This window comes from Salminus brasiliensis, chromosome 15, assembly GCF_030463535.1.
Source record: "Salminus brasiliensis chromosome 15, fSalBra1.hap2, whole genome shotgun sequence".
Lineage (NCBI taxonomy): Eukaryota > Metazoa > Chordata > Actinopteri > Characiformes > Bryconidae > Salminus > Salminus brasiliensis.
In genome coordinates, this window is record NC_132892.1 from 31687205 (window position 1) to 31706490 (window position 19286).

At 40.5% G+C, this 19286-nt stretch overlaps 2 protein-coding genes across 2 annotated transcripts; one reads left to right on the forward strand and one right to left on the reverse strand.

Moving 5' to 3' along the window:
• The first annotated feature begins 1 nt into the window (after nucleotide 1).
• Nucleotides 2–9589, forward strand: LOC140536062 (NACHT, LRR and PYD domains-containing protein 3-like). The gene is made up of 10 exons (XM_072657693.1): nucleotides 2–24; nucleotides 1209–1599; nucleotides 2521–4297; nucleotides 4794–4967; nucleotides 5967–6140; nucleotides 6411–6584; nucleotides 6740–6913; nucleotides 7367–7540; nucleotides 8032–8078; nucleotides 8305–9589. Exons 2-10 carry the CDS (start codon nucleotides 1218–1220, stop codon nucleotides 8889–8891), a joined length of 3663 nt encoding a protein of 1220 aa, XP_072513794.1. The 5' UTR covers nucleotides 2–24; nucleotides 1209–1217; the 3' UTR covers nucleotides 8892–9589.
• A 777-nt stretch (nucleotides 9590–10366) lies between these two features.
• LOC140535537 (B-cell receptor CD22-like) lies at nucleotides 10367–18206 on the reverse strand. Its single transcript, XM_072656936.1, has 11 exons — nucleotides 18164–18206; nucleotides 17677–18027; nucleotides 17005–17244; nucleotides 15313–15570; nucleotides 14953–15207; nucleotides 14589–14846; nucleotides 14221–14481; nucleotides 13801–13891; nucleotides 13491–13536; nucleotides 11235–11321; nucleotides 10367–11139 (listed from the first exon to the last, which is right to left on the reverse strand). The coding sequence occupies exons 1-11, from the start codon at nucleotides 18204–18206 to the stop codon at nucleotides 11098–11100; spliced, it is 1932 nt and encodes a 643-aa protein (XP_072513037.1). The 3' UTR covers nucleotides 10367–11097.
• Between the last annotated feature and the right edge of the window lie 1080 nt (nucleotides 18207–19286).

Consider the following 19286-nt stretch of genomic DNA (forward strand, 5'->3'; position numbering starts at 1 on the left):
CATTGGGAAAGTATACCTTCAGAGGTAAGAGCCGCAGAATTATTCATCACTGTCTGTAATTATTTCCCAAGGGTTGGATTGTTGTGCAGCGAGCAGATGAACACATTGGAATTGCTGAAGAAATAACAGCGGGTGTATTTTCTTTAACCAGAGATTTTAGTTTCGGTTTACTGTGAAGTTCAGGTTAGGAAAGAAGGTCCGTAGACCCTCGCTCAGCGGAAAAACGGGTCGGGTTCGGCAGCTACTTCTAAACTCAAATAATAACCAGCACACTCAAATACAGTAACGGAATAATGTTTCATACCATTCAGATCTAAATTATATTGTCATTTCTACCGAGTTAAAAAAAAGAATGAACCAGAGAGTTTAGTTTCGATTTTCTGTGAAGTTCAGGTTCGGAAAGAAGGTCTGCGGAAAAACGGGTCGGGTTCGGCAGCTACTTCTAAACTCAAATAATATAAGTTATAATAAATAACACACTCAAATACAGTAACGGAATAATGTTTCATACATTCAGATCTAAATTATATTGTCATTTCTACCGAGTAAAAAAAAGAATGAATAAACAAGGACTTTGGACTGAATTCAGTCCAAAAAAAATCTCTCGCGAAAAAAATCTCTCCTTTTTTGATGACTTTTGTAGATAATTTGACATGATGTGAATCTGATGTTCTTTATAGACGTTTATAGATGTTCAGTTTCATCGCAGATTTGCGCGCAACCAGGCAGCAGCACTTTTAACGCTAAAGAGCAAAAATGATGCAAGATGATCAGATCACATCCCTTTGCCAATAATAGTAAACTATGAAAAATTAAACAGACAGTAAAAAATAATAATAATAAAAACAAACAAACTGATCCAGCTTTAAAATTGTATTTTATTATTGAATAAACAAGAATTTTGATTAACTTCTAAGCAACGTTTTTCGTAAAATATTTGAAATAATGAATTCGCTTAGTTTCAAATACACAATCAACAAGAATTTACATATACATTATACATTATACATTTACATTATATATGTGTATTATCTGCGTCACACAAACAATGATCTATTTGACTCAATGTGAACTGTAACCATACTTATTGTGCCTTATTGTGTGTTTTGGAAATAATTGAATAATCTGAAATATTATTTTTTTATGTCAGGAGAAACTGTCCTAGATCACCTAATGGGGCTTTAATGAAACATCTTGTCTTGTTTCAGCTTTTCATCATGAAATCAGAAACAGTTCTCCGCACCATACTGAAGAAGTTGGAAAAGGGTGACCTGAACACATTTAGAAATATCCTTTGCATGTCCCCACCAGAGGGCTACCGTCGTATTCCAGCGGCAAAGGTAGAACAAAAAGAGCCCACAGACCTGGCAAAGATAATGGTGGATGTCTATGAAGAAGGACCAGTGCTTAAAGTCGCTGCTCTCATTTTGAGGAAAATGCAGCAAAATAACCTTGCAACCAAATTAGAACAGCAGGTACGTGAACAAAGACAAAAAACAAACCCTGATGACAGGGAACAGCCTTCAAAGAAACCGAGACTGTCCGGTGTTCTGGAAGCTTGCCCATCTACTAATGAAGAGGACTCCAAATCAAATAAAAGTAAGAATGTTTGCAGCATCATGAAGAGCCATCATATTAATATACAGGATTAATAAGAATTACATGTCTCACATAAAAGTATTGAAATGAAAGTACCTCAGAAATGTCAGTTTATAGTTTTGTAATTTGTCTATGAACCTTCAACCATGTAACATTATCCGCAATTGTACAGCCTTATGCAAATGTTTAAGCACCCCTGGTGAAATGACTTGCCAATATGAGAATATATCCTGAAAATGTAGGTGCCATTTGTTCAGTTCTTAGAGCACAAATTCTAGTTATTTAACCTACTGGAATCAACATATTGGAAAACAATTATATTAAATGTGCCATAACTTCATATATCCCTGAACATGCCATGTTTTACCCCCCCCCCCCAACAAATATGTTACGTTTAGCAAATATGATTAATAATAATAATATTTATGCATGTCTCTGTGGAAGATCTAGAACATTTAGAACATTGCAAATTGCATTTAATTTGACCAGTGGTGCTTAAAGATTTGCATAAGAGTGCCTAATCTTTTATTTTTTTAAATAATCAAGCATACTTTAGTATTTTTATTATACTTTTTGGGGCCATATTTATTTCTAGTCTCTAGAAGAAAGAACCTATTGCCTTAGTAATATTACATAGGTGAGTCTTGTTCTACAAAAGTATTTCTTTATTTATTTTTTGCATTAAATGTATTTACATTTATGGCATTTAGCTGACGAAGTTACTCATATTACAGAGGTGGGCCACCAGTCGGGTGTTAGGAGTCTTGCCCAAGGGCTCTTATTGGTTTAGCACAGCATAGTCACCCAGACTGGGAATTGAACCCCACATGATGTGGTAGCTTAGTGGCAGGTAGTGGTGTTATCTGTTGCGCCACACCAACCACAATGTACTATTCACCTACTCTCTCTTTCTGCAAACAGGAAAAGACCCTCAAAGTGCTGCAGTGAAGCATAAACTCTGGCTAAAGAACAAAACTACATTCATAGTTGAAGGGACTTCCAGAGAGAGGAAAAAGATCCCCCTGAATGACATCTACACAACCCTCACAGTGACAGAAGGGCAGAGCAAAGTAATAAATAACGAACATGAGGTTTTAGACACTGACAGTTTGAAACGTTCAGAGGAGACCGCGATCAGCTGCAATAACATCTTTAGCGAGAACAATAGAGAAATCAGGACAGTCCTGATGAAGGGTGTTGCAGGCAGTGGAAAAACAGTCTCGGTTCAGAAATTCATCCTTGACTGGGCTGAGGATAAAGCCAATACAGACATCAAGTTTCTGTTTGTACTTCCATTTCGTGAGCTGAACCTGTTTGAAAAAGAAACACCAAGTCTTCATGAACTTTTGGGTCGTCTACATCCAGAACTAAAGGGCTGGGATTCAGATCTCTATACTGATGAGAAAATTCTGTTCATATTTGATGGCCTTGAGGAAAGTAGAATTTCACTGAATTTCAGAAAAGCTGCCGTAGTCAGTGATGTTCACACAACATCTACGGTGGGTTCTTTAGTTATAAACCTCATCAACCAGAAGCTACTCCCTTCTGCTCTTATTTGGATAACGTCACGACCAGCAGCAGCTAGTTTGGTGCCCTCCGAGCACATTGACCGAGTAATTGAGATTCAGGGATTTAGTGACCACCAGAAGGAGGAATATTTCCGAAAGAGGGTGCAAAACAAGGACCAGGCTGACAGAATCATCTCGCACATTAAGGAGACACAAAGTCTTCACATTATGTGCCACATACCAGTGTTTTGTTGGATTTCGGTAACGGTGTTTCAGCCCTGGCTGAACCAAAATTGCAGCGAAACAATCCCCACAACTCTTACAGAAATGTACTCTCACTTCCTTCTCATTCAGACAAACACCAAGAACCAAAAGTTTGATGAGAAACATGAAGAAGATACCAAGAAATTGCTGGAGAACAACAGGGGAATTATCCTGAAACTTGCTGAGTTGGCTTTCAAACAACTGCTGAAGGGCAATGTCATGTTCTATGAAGCAGATCTGAAAGAGTGCAGCATCGATGTCAAAGAGGCTTCCTTGTACTCTGGGCTCTGCACTGAAATATTCAAGACAGAATCGTTTTTTTTCAGAGAAAAGATCTACTGCTTTGTGCATTTGAGCTTTCAAGAGTTTTTCGCTGCCCTCTATGTGTTCTACTGCTATCTGAGCAAGAAGACGGAGGAAATCAAGATGTTTCAGCCAAAGACCAGATCTACATCTAGAGAAATTCCATTGGATGTGTTGATGAAGCACGCAGTAGACGAAGCCTTGAGGAGTAAGAACGGGCACCTCGATCTTTTCCTTCGCTTCCTTCACGGCATCACTCTGGAGTCCAGCCAAAGACTCCTGAAAGGTCTACTGCCGCACATGTACAGCAGTTCAGAGAGCATTCAGAAGATGAAACAAAACCTTAAACGAGGACAGAAAAAAAACATCAACCCTGAGAGGTGGATCAATCTGTCGCATTGCTTGATAGAAATGAAAGATAACTCTCTTCAGCAAGAAATTCAGGCTTTCCTCAACTCCAAGAAAAAGTCCAAGAAGCTTTCTCTTGCCCATTGTTCAGCGATGGCTAACATGTTTCAAGCGTCAGAGGAGAGGATCGAAGAGCTGGACCTGAAGCAATACAACACCACAGAAGAAGGCCGTAGAAGACTGATCCCAGCTGTGAGAAACTGCAGAAAGGCAATGTAAGTTCCATGTCTGACTGATCCTTGAATACCCCATGCTGAGATACACTATATGCCCAAATGTTTGTAGACACCCATTATAATAAATGCATTCATTGCTGACACAGATGTGCAAATGCACACACAAAGCTGGTCTAGTCCCTGTAGAGAAGAAGTACTGCCAATAGAATAGGACACCATTGAGCAGATAAGCATCATGAACCTATTGGGACCATGCTGCCTAATGCCTAAAGCAATGAGCTGTGGAGCAGTGGAAGAACTATGTTCTCTGGAATGGTGGTGGTGGTGCTCCATCCAGTACTTTCGGGATGAGTTGGGGAGTCGGGGTTAAGGTGGGGTGGTGATCATCCAACATCCTGACCACACAAACGCTAGTGTAAATGCTTAATGCGTCAGAGTAACTTATATAAATAAAGTTGGTATTTAAGGGGACTGTTTGTGGGAAAGAGAATGGTCTTATAAATAATATCCCTGATTTGCACTTCCTTTTTCATAGTCTGTCCGACTGTGATCTCACCCTGCAGTCCTGTGAAAACATTGCCTCAGCTTTGCAGTCTGCAAACTCGCATCTGAGAGAGCTTGACCTGAGCAACAACAGTTTGCAGGATTCAGGAATGAAGCAGCTTTGTGATGGACTCAAGTCTTCACAATGTAAGCTGGAGATGTTAAGGTAAGTGTATATCGTTGACGTCCTATGAAAACCGTGTATCTTCCAGCCCTGTAGCTGCTTCTGTACCCTGTGTGAATGATTCTGAATGACTAGACCAAAAGAAATGCTCGAAACCACTTGAAATAAACTTGTATTTTACATTGACTTCCATTCAAAGTTAAGATCATTTTTGCCTTCTGTAAAATCACCATTTTGGAAACACAGGTTTTTCATTGGACAGTGACGATATGTGCTCTTTAAATAGTAGTCATGATAATGTCTCAAACCGAGCCTTGTCGGTTTTGCATGGATGGAATAATTGGGTGTAGCCTAGGGTGGTGTGAATGGGTTAAAATGGCAGTTCCTTGGTCAAGCCCTCGTGTCACGTTCTTACCCTCTAGCTAGAACTGTTATGCTCTCCGGACTACCGATGCTTGGTATTGAACTTGTAAAGTCCCGTTGATTGGGCCAACTTCTAGAGGAGGTGGAATTAGGGCAGGCGCAATATATTATAAATATAAGGACAAAAGTATAGGGACACCTCCTCATTCAGTATTAAAAAAAGAGCATATTCTGCTTTTGTTAGAGTATCTGTCTCTACTGTCTAGGGAGGAAGGCTTTCTACTAGATTTTGGAGGAGAATTGCTGTGGGGATTTTGATTGTGCTCAACAAGAGAGTTAGTGAGTTCAGGATGTTGGGTGGCCACCATCCCAACTCATCCCAAAAGTACTGGATGGAGCTCCACCATCCATCATTCCAGAGAAAACAGTTCTTCAACTGCTCCACAGCGTCTCAATGCTGAGGGGCTTGAAACCCCTCTAGGCATGGAGCCAATATGTTCATGTTTATCTGCTGCAGAGAGTCCTATTCCATTGGCATCATTGACATCTCTGTCTGCAGTGGATGTGACTTAAAGTAGCTGAATGCATTCATTAGAAGGTGTGTATAGTTATTATATAGTATTTGTTATAGTCTACTCATGATTCATTGTAAACATTTTCTTTGTTCTTCTTTGACAGTCTCTCCGGCTGTAAGCTCACTGCATCGTCCTGTACAATTATTGCTTCTGTTCTAAGTTCACCAAACTCATCTCTGACTAAGCTGGACCTGAGTTACAATGACCAGCTTTATATAGGGATGAAGACACTCTCTGCTGGCCTGAAGAGTTCACACTGTAAACTGGAGATGCTGAGGTCAGTCACTGAATACAATATTCTTTAATTCCAATATCCATTAAAGTAGTTAATGGATCTACGCCTGGGTGAGATAGGACCAGATCATCTTCATTGAGCCCACAAGGGACCACATTGTCATGCGACCCTAGAGATCCTAGAGATTCTGGAGAACCGAGCACATGATCTTGCAGTAGAAATTTTAGAAATTGTAGAAAGTTTTTTAATGGAGTTCGTACCGTAAGGTTTCTGCTTTAAGCATTTCTATTAATGTGCTCCTTACCTTGACAGACTCTCCAATTGCAAACTCCCTGGGAAATCCTGTGAACACATTGCCAGCGCTCTAAACGCAGCAAAGTCTGTTCTGAAAGAGCTGGACCTGAGCTGCAATGACCTGCAGGACTCAGGAATAAAGCTGATCTCTGGTGGACTGAAAAGTCGACATTGTAACCTGAACATACTGAGGTAAGCTTCATAAGGACCTGTTCTAATATGCAGTAAGTATTTTGGTGAACTGTAGAGAAGTTTGTCCAAGTCCAAGTACAGGACTACAGTCAAATACTAAATAATTTGGTGCAACTTTGTGGCCTAAATATCTCCTCCTCTTTATCTTTCTACAGACTCTCTGAATGTAATCTCACTGGGCTGTCCTGTAAAGATATCGCTTCAGTTTTGGAAAAAGCAAACTCATCCTTGAGAGAGCTAGACCTGAGTAACAATGACCTGCAGGACTCAGGAGTGGCATTTCTGTCTGTTGGCTTGAAGACTTCAGACTGCAGTCTGGAGATACTGAGGCAAGTATCTGTCTACAATCACAAAGACATGATTCATTTCTTTGTTGGTTTAAAGGACTTTTTATGTTTTTTTATATAATGTTTATATTTGTGTAGATCTGCCAATAGACCTAGACCACAATGAGCATTTTAGATGGGAGTAAATGGTATTAAACACACTGAAGAGGGTAATGTAGAAAGAATGATTAGTTATTACTAAGCTGAAGCCAGTTTTTAAATGTATAAATTAAAATGTATGGTATATAAAAGTACAAATTTAGATTTACTTATTGTCAATGCATGTTGTTAATATGGGATATTAAAATTGTCAAAATATATAATATATATAATTTTCACTTAAAAACATTTTAGAAAACGTCAGCTTCCCAGAATTTCAAAAGGGAAACGGACCAGGATCTTAATTCTCACTTGACTCTTTCTGGGTCTTGTCTCAATACTCTTCTTTCTGTCTAGATTATCTGGCTGTTGTATCTCAGAGCTCGGCTGTTCTTCACTTGTTTCTGCTCTGCGTTTAAACCCCAACCACCTGAGAGAGCTGGACATGAGCTACAACCACCCAGGGAATTTAGGAGCAAAACAGCTTAGGGGCTTGAAGAATGATGCAGGCTATAAACTAAACATCCTCCAGTAAGTAAGACAAAGAAATAGAAGAGTGTTATACCTGTGTGTGAGAACTGTTCACTTGAGGTGAGGAATCAGAACTTTAACCATCATCTGTCTGGTTTTAGGAGATCCTATTCTACAGATACTAGCTGACATATTATCTAACACTTACAGAAGGATTGGCTCCTAAAACAGTAAATGCACAATAAATAAATAAATAAATAAAAAAGTGACTTTATGTGGGAACAAGCAACTGAAGTGGGTTTAATCAACTCAAATAAATTCATTGACTCAAATAATTTATTCAATGTATTTATTTGAGTTAAATAAACCCAGATCAGTTTCTTGTTCCCACATCAAGTCCAGTCTAGAGAAGAAGGCTTTCTACTAGATTCTGGAGAAGCGTTGCTGTGAAGATTTGATTGCCTGACATTGTTCTCAGCCTATAGAAAGATTTGCCTTCTGTTAAACTTGTATGTGTTAGTTAATGTGTGTGTGTTTGGCTGGTTCTCTAGACTGGATTACAGTGGGGAAACAAGAATGGCACCAGGACTAAAGAAATGTAGGTTCACATGCACATGGATACAATCTGAATACAAACTCACAAACACACACACACACACACTATATACACTATATCAGTATATTACGCTCAAGAACCTTCAGCCTAACTATGCAGATGTAGGTGACTGGCAGGAATCTTCAGAGATATAACAGATTTATCTCAAATTATAAATGCATCCCCTTAATTCATATTTAATATTAAGATTTTTACTTTCTGCATGCAGATGCCTGTAGGGTGACACTGGACCTGGACACAGCAAATGTACATCTCGCTCTGTCTGAAGGGAACAAGACAATAACGCTTGTTGAAGAAGAAGAGATATATGACGATGATAAACAGAGATTTAAGCGCGCGAGACAAGTGATGTGTGAGGAAAGTCTCTCTGGACGCTGCTACTGGGAGGCAGATTGGATTCAGGGGGCTGTCATCGCAGTGACCTGCGAAGGTATCAGTAGGAAGGGATCCAGAAGTGACTGCTTGTTTGGACGCTCGAAAAAGTCCTGGAGTCTCAGCTTGTCCGAAGAAGGCTGCTCGGCGTGGCACAATAACAAGAGCACGAGAATCACACCTGCCATTTTCTCTTCGTCCAGGAAAGTCGGAGTGTTCCTCAACTGTCCAGCTGGCACTCTGACCTTCTACAGTATCTCCTCTGACCAGCATAAACTGACCCACATTCACACATTCTGCTCATCGTTCACTGAACCCCTGTTTGCAGGGTTTGGACTGGAGAAACCTGGGTCCTCTGTCTCTCTCAAATGCTGGGTGGAGAATTCGGGTATTTATAAGCTAGATTTCTGCCCAGTTTGTTGATTTTCCTTCTAGACAACACCTCTGTTAAAAGGAAAAATATCTTCAAGAATGGATATCTGAAGTCCCATGTTCAGATAGATGTACTGGGCATCTGGGTATCATGTTAGCCTGGGCCAGTATCAGTGTATATAGTGTATATATATGGATAATCATGTGGAAACGAAGGCCTTAAATGGTTGAAACCGACTGTTTGTTTGTTTTTGTTATTAAACCATTACCATTTATTTCCCAACACTTAAGCCTTAAAATGATGTGACTGTGTTTGTTCTCATGTCTGCTTTAGAAATAGGGGGTCACAAAAATATCTCTGAAAGTACATCTGATGATGCTTCCAGGACACTAGCCTGTAGTGTCCAGGAGCAATAGCTGATGCCCTCACAGAGAGATACGAGGGATACACGAAGTACAGTTCTATTTAAATAAAAAAACACCATAGGCTCTAGCATTAGCAATGCGCCCAACATTAGGAAGGTATGGGCTTAACACACGTCTCCTCCGATACATGTAAAGCCAGCCTCTGCCTCTTTTCAAAATGTCCCTAGCTCCACCACACCAGCTGCAGAGAGCGCCACCAGTTGAGCTCTTTCAGACTCCGGTGCCCGATGGCAAAGCAGCATGGCTCGGGATTCAAACTCGCAACCCCTGGGCCATAGTGGCAGGGCATTAACCTACTCAGCCACTCTACTTGGCCATGTGATTTTGCTTGTAATAAAGAATTTTTGATTTCACATGAAATTGTGTGATTATTACATTTAGTTTTTTAGTTATCTTTAGTTAACATATTCAAGTATATTAAAACCAGTATTGCAGGTTCATACACAACTATCACACAATCAGTCAATCCACAGTTGTAAAAACCAAAACCATTAAAAGTGTTTATTTGTATAGAAAAAGCTACTCATATATTGCAGTGAGGTTCTAAGGTCTTACTGTGAATATTCAGACAAATATAAGGCTTGTGCTAATTATAAAAGGAAAAAAATACAAATATAAAAATATTAGTACAAAATAGAGCTAGATTTATGAGATATTAGTAAAAAAAATAGTACACAACATGAACATAAACCTTGTTAAATAAAACTCATCTCACACAGGTTATATTTGGGCTACGTTTTAGGTTTAACAAGAGAGAGGGGGCGGGGTAAACACAACATGTCACTAAATAAGCTGGTGTTACACTAAGAGACAAGCACTGCTGGTTGAATCAAAGCTTGCTTGTTAACTGTAAATACACTGTACTCTATACTGACAAAAGTATTGGGACACCTGCTTATGCATTGTTTCTTATGAAATCAAGGCTATTAATAGAGTTTCTAAAGCTTTTGTTTGAGTAACTGTCTCTACTGTCCAGGTAAGAGAACTTTCTATTAGATTTTGGAGGAGCATTGCTGTGAGGATTCAACTGCATTTAGCGACAAGAGCGTTACTGAGGTCAGGATGTTAGATGATCACCATCCCACCCCACCTCATCCCCAACTCCCCAACTCATCCTAAAAGTTCTGGATGGAGCTTCACCATCTATCATCCCAGAGAACACAGTTCCTTCACTGCTCCACATCTCCTCAATGCTGGGGGACTTTATACCCCTGTAGTCCACACCAGGCCTGGCATAAGGCAGCATGGTGCCAGTAGGGTCATGTTGATCTGATCCAGAGAGTCCTATTCTATTGGCAGTACTTCTATACAGGGGCTAGAAGCTATTTATGTGCATTTGCACATCTGTGTCAGCAATGGGTGTAACTTAAAGTAGCTGAATGCATTTATTAGAAGAGGAGTCTACAAATATTTGGACACATGGTATGTATGTGTTTATGTATTCAGTAATTAACATTTTGATTGATTAGTTTCAACAATTGATTAGTTTCTCTCTACCCCTGTTTGGACTTATTTCAGTAGGGAAGTGGAACAAGACTGATGAAGCCACTTGAAAATCAAAGGTTCTTCCCTGGATAGGAATATGACTGTTTATACTCTTTCAGTGATGATGATGATGATGCTCTATGTTACTTTAGCAGTTAAATACAGTAACTTGTGGATAAAGTAGAAAAATACAAAATCTAAACAGGTACATAGACAAAGCATAGCATATTTCTTTGTTGCAAATATAAAAAAGCATAGGATAATACTTGAAACCTCAGCATCTTTTGCTCTGTTGTGGCTCTGCCTAGTCTGACTGGTCTCCAGGATCACAGTCATGGTTGTTTTCTCACTGTGTCTGTGCATCATCAGAAGGTCTGGAATAAACAGTCTGTTTGAGGGAAAGACAAAATGAAAACATTTGGTGTTTGTAGGAGTTCATTCACCATCTGAATGTCTGAGAGAACTTTCTGAACAGACACTTACTGCAACAGTGTCGTACCCATCATCACCGCACTTGGACACAGTGTCAAGAACTTCGTATATGTCGTTCTTGACATTATAGTCAGCATTCTGGTGTGAGGAGGGTCAGAGAACAGAAGCAACAATTTAAGTCCTCACTTATCAACATTAACAGCATTTACAATACAGAGCAAAAGACCTTTACAATGCAAACATGTTTTTCACAAGATAAGGTAACGTCTGTTACACAAACCAAAAACTTTAAAAGGAGAAATGTCCTTCTCTATTTGCTTTATTCATCAAAATATTCTCAGGTCTGCTAGGTTAGGTCATGTATTCAATGTTTGCTTATATAGTAGGGATGAGGCATATACAGTCATGCCCGAAAGTATTCATACCCCTGTCAAAGTTTGACTTAAATTTACTTTTATTTAACCAGAAATTATATTTTTGCCTGGAAATGACACAGGCATCTCCCAGGAGATAACACGATGATGTACAAGAGGCATCATGGTGGGAAAAAATATTTCTCAGCTTTTAGACACATTTGAACAAAAAGTGGCATGTCCAAAATTATTCATACCCTTCTCAATAATTAATAGAAAAGCCTTCATTGGCTATTACAGCAATCAAACGCTTCCTGTAATTGCTGACCAGCTTTTTGCATGTCTCCACTGGTATTTTTGCCCATTCATCTTTAGTGATGAGCTCCAACTCTTTGAGGTTCGAGGGTCTCCTTGCCATCACCCTGATCTTTAGCTCCCTCCACAGATTCTCAATTGGATTCAAGTCAGGACTCTGGCTGGGCCACTGCAAAACATGAATGTTTTTGTCTGCTAACCATTTCTTCACCACTTTGGCTGTGTGTTTTGGGTCATTGTCGTGCTGAAATGTCCACCGGTTCCCAAGGCCAAGTTTCTCTGCAGACTGCCTGATGTTGTTGTTGAGAATCTTGATGTATTGCTCTTTTTTCATGGTGCCATTTACTGCGATCAAGTTCCCTGGTCCATTGGCTGAAAAACACCCCCAAAACATTAGGTTCCCACCACCATGTTTGACAGTGGGGATGGTGTTCTTAGGGTTGAAGGCTTCTCCTTTTTACGCCAAATGGTGCACACATCATTGTGGCCAAACAATTAAATTTTTGTTTCATCTGACCATAAAACAGAACACCAGAAGTTCTTCTTTGTCCAGATGAGCATTTGCAAAGGTCAAGCGGGCTTTTGTGTGCCTTTTCTGGAGAAGTGGTGTCCTCCTTGGCCTGCGTCCGTGGAACCCAGCAGTGTGCAGTGTCCGTTGAACTGTCTGCCTTGAGATGTCGCCACCAGCAGAGTCCAGATTCACCAGGATGGCCTTGGTGGTGATCCTTGGATTTTTCTTCACCTCTCTCACTATTCTCCTGGCCAGCACAGGTGTCACTTTTGGCTTCCGACCACATCTTCTGAGATTTTCCACAGTGCGGAACTTCTTGTATTTTTTAATAATACTTTGCACTGTAGCCACTGGAACTTGAAAACATTTTGATATGGCTTTATAGCCCTTTCCTGACTTGTGAGCGGCCACAATGCACAGCCGCAGGTCCTTAGTGAGCTCCTTTGTCTTAGCCATGACTGTCCACAAACCAGCTGCAGAGAGCTGCTGGTTTTCTCCTGTTGAGTTGATTAAAACAGCTGTTCCCAATGAATCAGGGTAATTAGGATGCTTTAAAACAGCTTGGACTATTTGGAATGGTATAGAACTTTGGATTTTCCCATATACTGTGACAGTTTTCAAAGGGTATGAATAATTTTGGACATGCCACTTTTTGTTCAAATGTGTATAAAAGCTGAGAAATACTTTTTCCCACAATGATGCCTCTTGTACATCATCGTGTTATCTCCTGGGAGATGCCTGTGTCGTTTCAAGGCAAAAATATAACTTCTGGTTAAATAAAAGTAAATTTAAGTCAAACTTTGCCAGGGGTATGAATACTTTCGGGCATGACTGTGTATATACCTCAACAGCTCAGAAACAAGCCCTTCAGGAGCTCAATCAGATCAGAAAACACTAAACTGTGCTTCTTCACACACACACGTCTTATCCAGTACTGCCATCTACAGGTGGAGATCTGTAATGACTCCAGCTGCTGGAGTTCCTCTACACTGCAGAGTGGAGTGTTTACCCTGATCTAACCCACTGAATCAGCTCAACAGGTCAGAAACAAGCCCTTCAGGAGCTCAATCAGATCAGAAAACACTAAACTGTGCAGCTTCTCTCCAACAGCAGTCTTTAACATCTCACCTGGTAGTCGTGTTCCTCCACCTTTCTCTTCTTCTTCATGTTCCTGCTTTCAGAAAAGAGTCAGTGTTTTATCAGCATGATTTATTATTGATCAGTCATTACCTTACTATGAACATTAGTCCTGCTCTGTCTCATGTTCTGTTGAATCAATATTATGTTTTATTATTAGCTTTAATAGAAAAGAAGTTGATTAAACTGTAAAACATCTGATCTGATTTCATTTCTCTGTGGTTCAACTGAAGGAACATGGAGAGAACTGATTAAAATGTGTCAAAATAACATAAATGTTCACACAGATGTTCATTCTTACCACATCAAGAAAACACCAGCCATAATCGCTGCAGACACACAGAGTCCAACTCCCACTCCAGCTCCCACATACCGGCCTACAAAGCACTCTGCTGAGAGACAAATTATATATAATTTTCTGCAGGCTGGGATTTCTGCCACTGTTGGTAGACCGGTATAACCATACACATCCATACACCTGCAGATTGAGCTACTTCCTTCACACTATGGCCTTTGGTCAATCATTAACATCAGCATTGGGACCCATTTTCCACACATCCAACCAACGAGAACCAACTCACTTACAGTGTACCACCTCTTCTCAATCTATGAATCCCGTCACACACCCCACAGGTATTTATATATATGTATTCTATACAACATAAAAGCAGTCAGGAAACATCACATACACTTTACATATCTAAAATATCTCTTTAGGTACCTTGCAAAGTGAAAGGTAAAGCAGATGATTTTTTAGATCCAAGTTTATGCTGAGCTTCACAGTAGTACCATCCTTTGGTTTTGGAGTCCAAGGTAAAGCTGTAACTTTTTCCAGATCCTACAGGTGAGCTTCCACCTCTTTTAAACCATGTGTAGTTCTGCGCAGATGGGTTTGCATCACTGCTGCAGGTCAGAGCCACTGAATTGAGCTGGATTGATTCCTCAGAAACTGTGATGGATATTAGGACGAACTTTGGAGGGTCTAAAATCAGAGAAGAACAATTCCAGGTAATTTATTTACGATATAACCCATCACTACAAAGCATGCATGGTATGGTATGCATATTTGGAGTAAATTAATGCACTCACACAGAACATTCAGAGTTACAGTATCAGAGTATTTCTCTCCATGTTCATTACTGGATCTACACTTGTATCCTCCACTCTTCCCAGAGCTGATCTTCTTCATTGTGAAGGTCTCTCCTGTTGCTACTAATGATGTTTCTTTAAACCAGGTGTAGTTCTGCACAGGTGGGTTTCCATCACTGCTGCAGGTCAGAGTCACTGAACTGCCCTCCACTATTTCACCAGAGGGACTGACGGACACTGAGACGCTCTTTGGAGGATCTAGAAAATAGAAAATATGAGAATATATGAGAGGACTGTGAGAGTTCCAGTGATCTTAATGAAAGTCAGTAAGTTCCTCATTAGTGGATATTAAAGAATTACTCACACAGAACATTCAGAGTTACAGTATCAGAGGATTTCTCTCCATGTTCATTACTGGATCTACACTTATATTCTCCACCATCCACAGAGCTAATCTTGTTAATTGTGAAGGTCTTTCCTTTTGCTACTAATGATGTTCCTTCAAACCATTTATATTCCACAGGTGGGTTTCCCTCACTGCTGCAGGTCAGAGTCACTGAACTGCCCTCCATTATTTCACCAGAGGGACTGATGGACACGGTGGCGGTCTTCGGGGGATCTAGAAAATAGAACATTTCAGAATATATGAGTGGTCTGAGAGTGTTTCGTGATCTTTATGAAAGTCTAGAAATGCCATGTTGGTGCATATTACTTTACTACTCACACAGAACATTCAGAGTTACAGGATCAGAGGATTTCACTTCATTTTTATTACTGGACATGCACTTGTATCCTCCACTGTTCACAGAGCTGATCTTCTTCATTGTGAAGGTCTTTCCTGTTGCTATGAATGATGTTCCTTTAAACCAGGTATATTCCACAGGTGGGTTTCCATCACTGTTGCAGGTCAGAGTCACTGAACTGCCCTCCATTATTTCACCAGAGGGACTGATGGACACTGAGACAGACTGATGGACACCATCTAGAGGTGAAAGTCATGAATAAATCTTCAGAACTACATTGTGTTTTATTACAGATACATTGATGGTCTTACAGTAATTTCTATGCTTCATAGATGTTTCTATGATCTTACAGTTAGGATTGAACTAATACAAGCCCTTCATGATCTCAGCACACAGGATCTCCAGTATTGGAACCACATTAGGAATAAGGAACCGCACATATATGCTAAAAGCATATCATGAGAACCGTACAAATGTCCTGAGATTATTATGATTTGCATATTAGGTTTATTATCTTATTAGTTTTCAATGAACCAATCAAACAATACCATTTGAAATATCTCAGTTTCAGAATTATTCAACCCCTTCATGACAAGTGTTCAGCTTTCACACTTCAGCTTTCACACAGAAGCCATGACGCTTTCTCCTAGGATTTCCTGAAACTTGATTGACACCACTTTGCCCTCCACATACGACTGATCCATAGGCCCAAAAAGTTCTAGTTTCTATAAATGCAATCAAATCACATTTATTGTTACGTCACATTACAAAGGTGTAAAGGTGAGTGAAAACCTTAGGTGCATAGCCTACTATACTGAACATTTACACATTAACTTATACTATACCTATATATACACACATTATACCCATACTCTCTATTTACAATATTGCACTGGTTTAAAGCTGTTTAAATGTACTGGTTTGATATGGACTGTGGATTGCTGTCTCCAGCTAACTGACTGTGCTTCCACTTTGGTTCTGTACTCACGTTTGGCTCCTTTTATGGTCTTACGGAGAGCATAGCTGGCTATTTTATACTCTTTCGTATGAAAGCAGACCTATGTGCGCTTAGAGCTGTACGAACTTCACAGCTGAGCCATGGCTTCTGTTTGGGGTAAACACAAACAGCCTTTGTGGGCCAACATCATCTGCATACAAGTCAATGTTGTTTGACGAATCATGAATCACGGATCATCTCCCAGTCTTGAAGCATAGACTCTCATGCCCTCTGTTAGGAAGCTGATGCTTGGGAGTCACTGGAACTTTCAACAAGACAATGATCCCAAGCATACCTCAGAGTTCACCAAGGATTGGTTTCAGAAGAGGGTCTAGAAGATTCTGGAGTGGTTGTCACAGTCACCCACCTTGAACCCCATTCAAAATCTTTGGTGGGATTTGAAGGGGGCGGGTGTAGCAGCAAACCAAAGACTATTAGTGAACTGGAGGCTTGAATAAAAGAATATGGGGTTGAATAATTCATTGGCCGAAGTCGCTGATTTGTGATGAATTTGGAGAAAGTTCTTCTTCTATCAGATGTGTTGAAATATTAAAACTGGTCTTGTTCGGTTGGTTAATTGCAAACACCTGCTAATAAACCTAAATTGCTGTTTAGTTCAGCATGAACCCTCAGCTCTGTTTGTTTTCTGAGACTGAATGATTGAATCTGTACTTACATCTGACATTAAGAGTGACCTCAGGAGAGTGAAGCTTCTGACCCTCTACAGCACAGTGATACCTGCCTGCATCCTCCCTGCTGACCGACTGCAGGTGGAGTTGGTAAGTACTGGAGGATAAAGGAGCTCCATTTCTGTACCAGGTGAATGTTGGTCTGTCAGTCAGATTGCAGGTGGTTTTACACGTGAGAGTGACTTCACCTCCCTCCATCACTCTCTCAGGACCCTCCACCTGGAGATCTGCCAATGCATACAGACATATTCAAACATAGATAAAGTCAGTTGTACCCGGGAACATTACCGCACTATGTTGTACCAGCACAACACACACACACTAACACGCCACCACCACGCAGCACAGCAAAAATAGCAGCAACTGTGAAACCCAGCACCATGGCAACTGCGGTATTTCTTGTTTAAGCAGCAGTGACGTAGACGGATAAAGGGATAAGAGGCAAAGTGTGCCCAAGTTCTGCTCTAAACTCTTTGATGATCTGAATGGTCATGTGCCTTTGGTGGTAATAGGGTGCTTTAACAGCACCCCATTACCCTTGAATATGTGGGTTCTTTTCAAGCTTTGTGAGCGTCTAGCTTGTCCCACTTGAACTGCTGGAGGAATCCTGTTCACCAGTGAATGAAGTACAGTGTCTTATTTCTGCTGATGGAGCTTACCTGTGACTGAAAGATCTACTCCATCTGCACCTTGATACTGTCCTCCAGGTTGGTCCGTTGTAAATCTGAAGTAGTATTTCCTCTGGTCCTTTTCTGTCACATCTCTCAGTCTTATGGTGCTTTTGTGTTGTTTATCTCCAAGATACTGAACCCTGCCACTGTACTCTGTGTCATTTAACAGACTAGGAGGTTCTGAAGGAGGTCTAACCAGATCTTTAGTCCAGAAAGCTTTTTGGACTGAGTGACCATGTGGATATGTGTAAGAGCAGTCCATGTTCACTGTAGACCCCTTTAGAGCACAGATAGATTTAGGGCTGTAATTCACACTCCACCCATTCTGAGCAGCAGCTCCTGCAACACAGAATCCAGAAGTGTGTAAATGGAGACTCTGTGGGTCTCAGTCAGTAAAGCGTCTGCAGAAAGTCTCTTTTCAGCTCATTTCTAAGGCTGTTCATTTCAGTTTGAAATAATGACAGCTCTGACTGACCTGAGATGAAGATCAGAACCAGCAGAGGAACAGTCAGAGACATCCTGAGTGACATCATCAGCACAGCCTGTATGAACATATACCACACAATACTATTTATTTACATCAGTAATATTTCACAGCTTATCTATATCTCTAAATCTGTCCAATCACCTCATTTTGGTATGTTCATTTAGGTCCACTGGGTATTTTGGGGCTTCTAAGCTGTACCCTTATATACTGAGCATAGGATGTGGTTAAGGAAACTGCATATTTAATATGAATATAGCACAGCAAAAATAACCCAGCACCATGGCAACTGCGGTATTTCTTGTTTAAGCAGCAGTGACGTAGACAGGTGAAGGGATTAGAGGTGAATTCTGCACTTAAGTCTCCAATGTCTTGAATGGTCATGTCCCTTTGACCCATTTGCCCTTTGACAACTTCATAAAAGTCAACAGCAGCCTATTGGGAAGTGATCGCATGCCCAACCATGAAGCGGGTAGGGGACCACCAAGACGGAGAAGCCTTGGGATTTGAAGTGAAAGAGGGCCGCTCATTCCTGAATAGCGCTCCCAAGACAGCAACCATGTGGGATATCAAAATAAACACTTGGCAACATTTTAGCAACCATCTAGCAACCTACCTTGAATAGCAGCAGCACCCTGCTAACCATCTAACAACCAATGTATGTGTAACATCCTAGCAACTGCCTGGGACAGCATAGCAACCATTTGGAACAGCATTTTGACCACCGGTATGGGTCAGCATACCAGCTGATAGCTGTTGAAGCTGAAAAAAGGATTAAACCACAGCAGCTGGGCAATTTCACTGATCAGCCATAACATTACAACCTAATGTGAATAACATTGATTACCTAGTTACAGTGATATTTATTTAAGGGGTGGACATATTAGGCAGCAAGTGATCAGTAATTTTTGGTGAAGAAAAATCTTTAACAAGGGCCAAACTGTGATGTTCTAGACAACTGGGTCAGAACAAGCAGGTCTTGTGGGGTGTTTCCAGTATGCAGTGGTCAGGACCAACCCAAAATTTCTCAAGGAAGGACAACTGCTGAACCAGCGACAGGGTCATGGGTGCCCAAAACACATAAAAGCATAAAGATGATGGGTCTACGCATGTG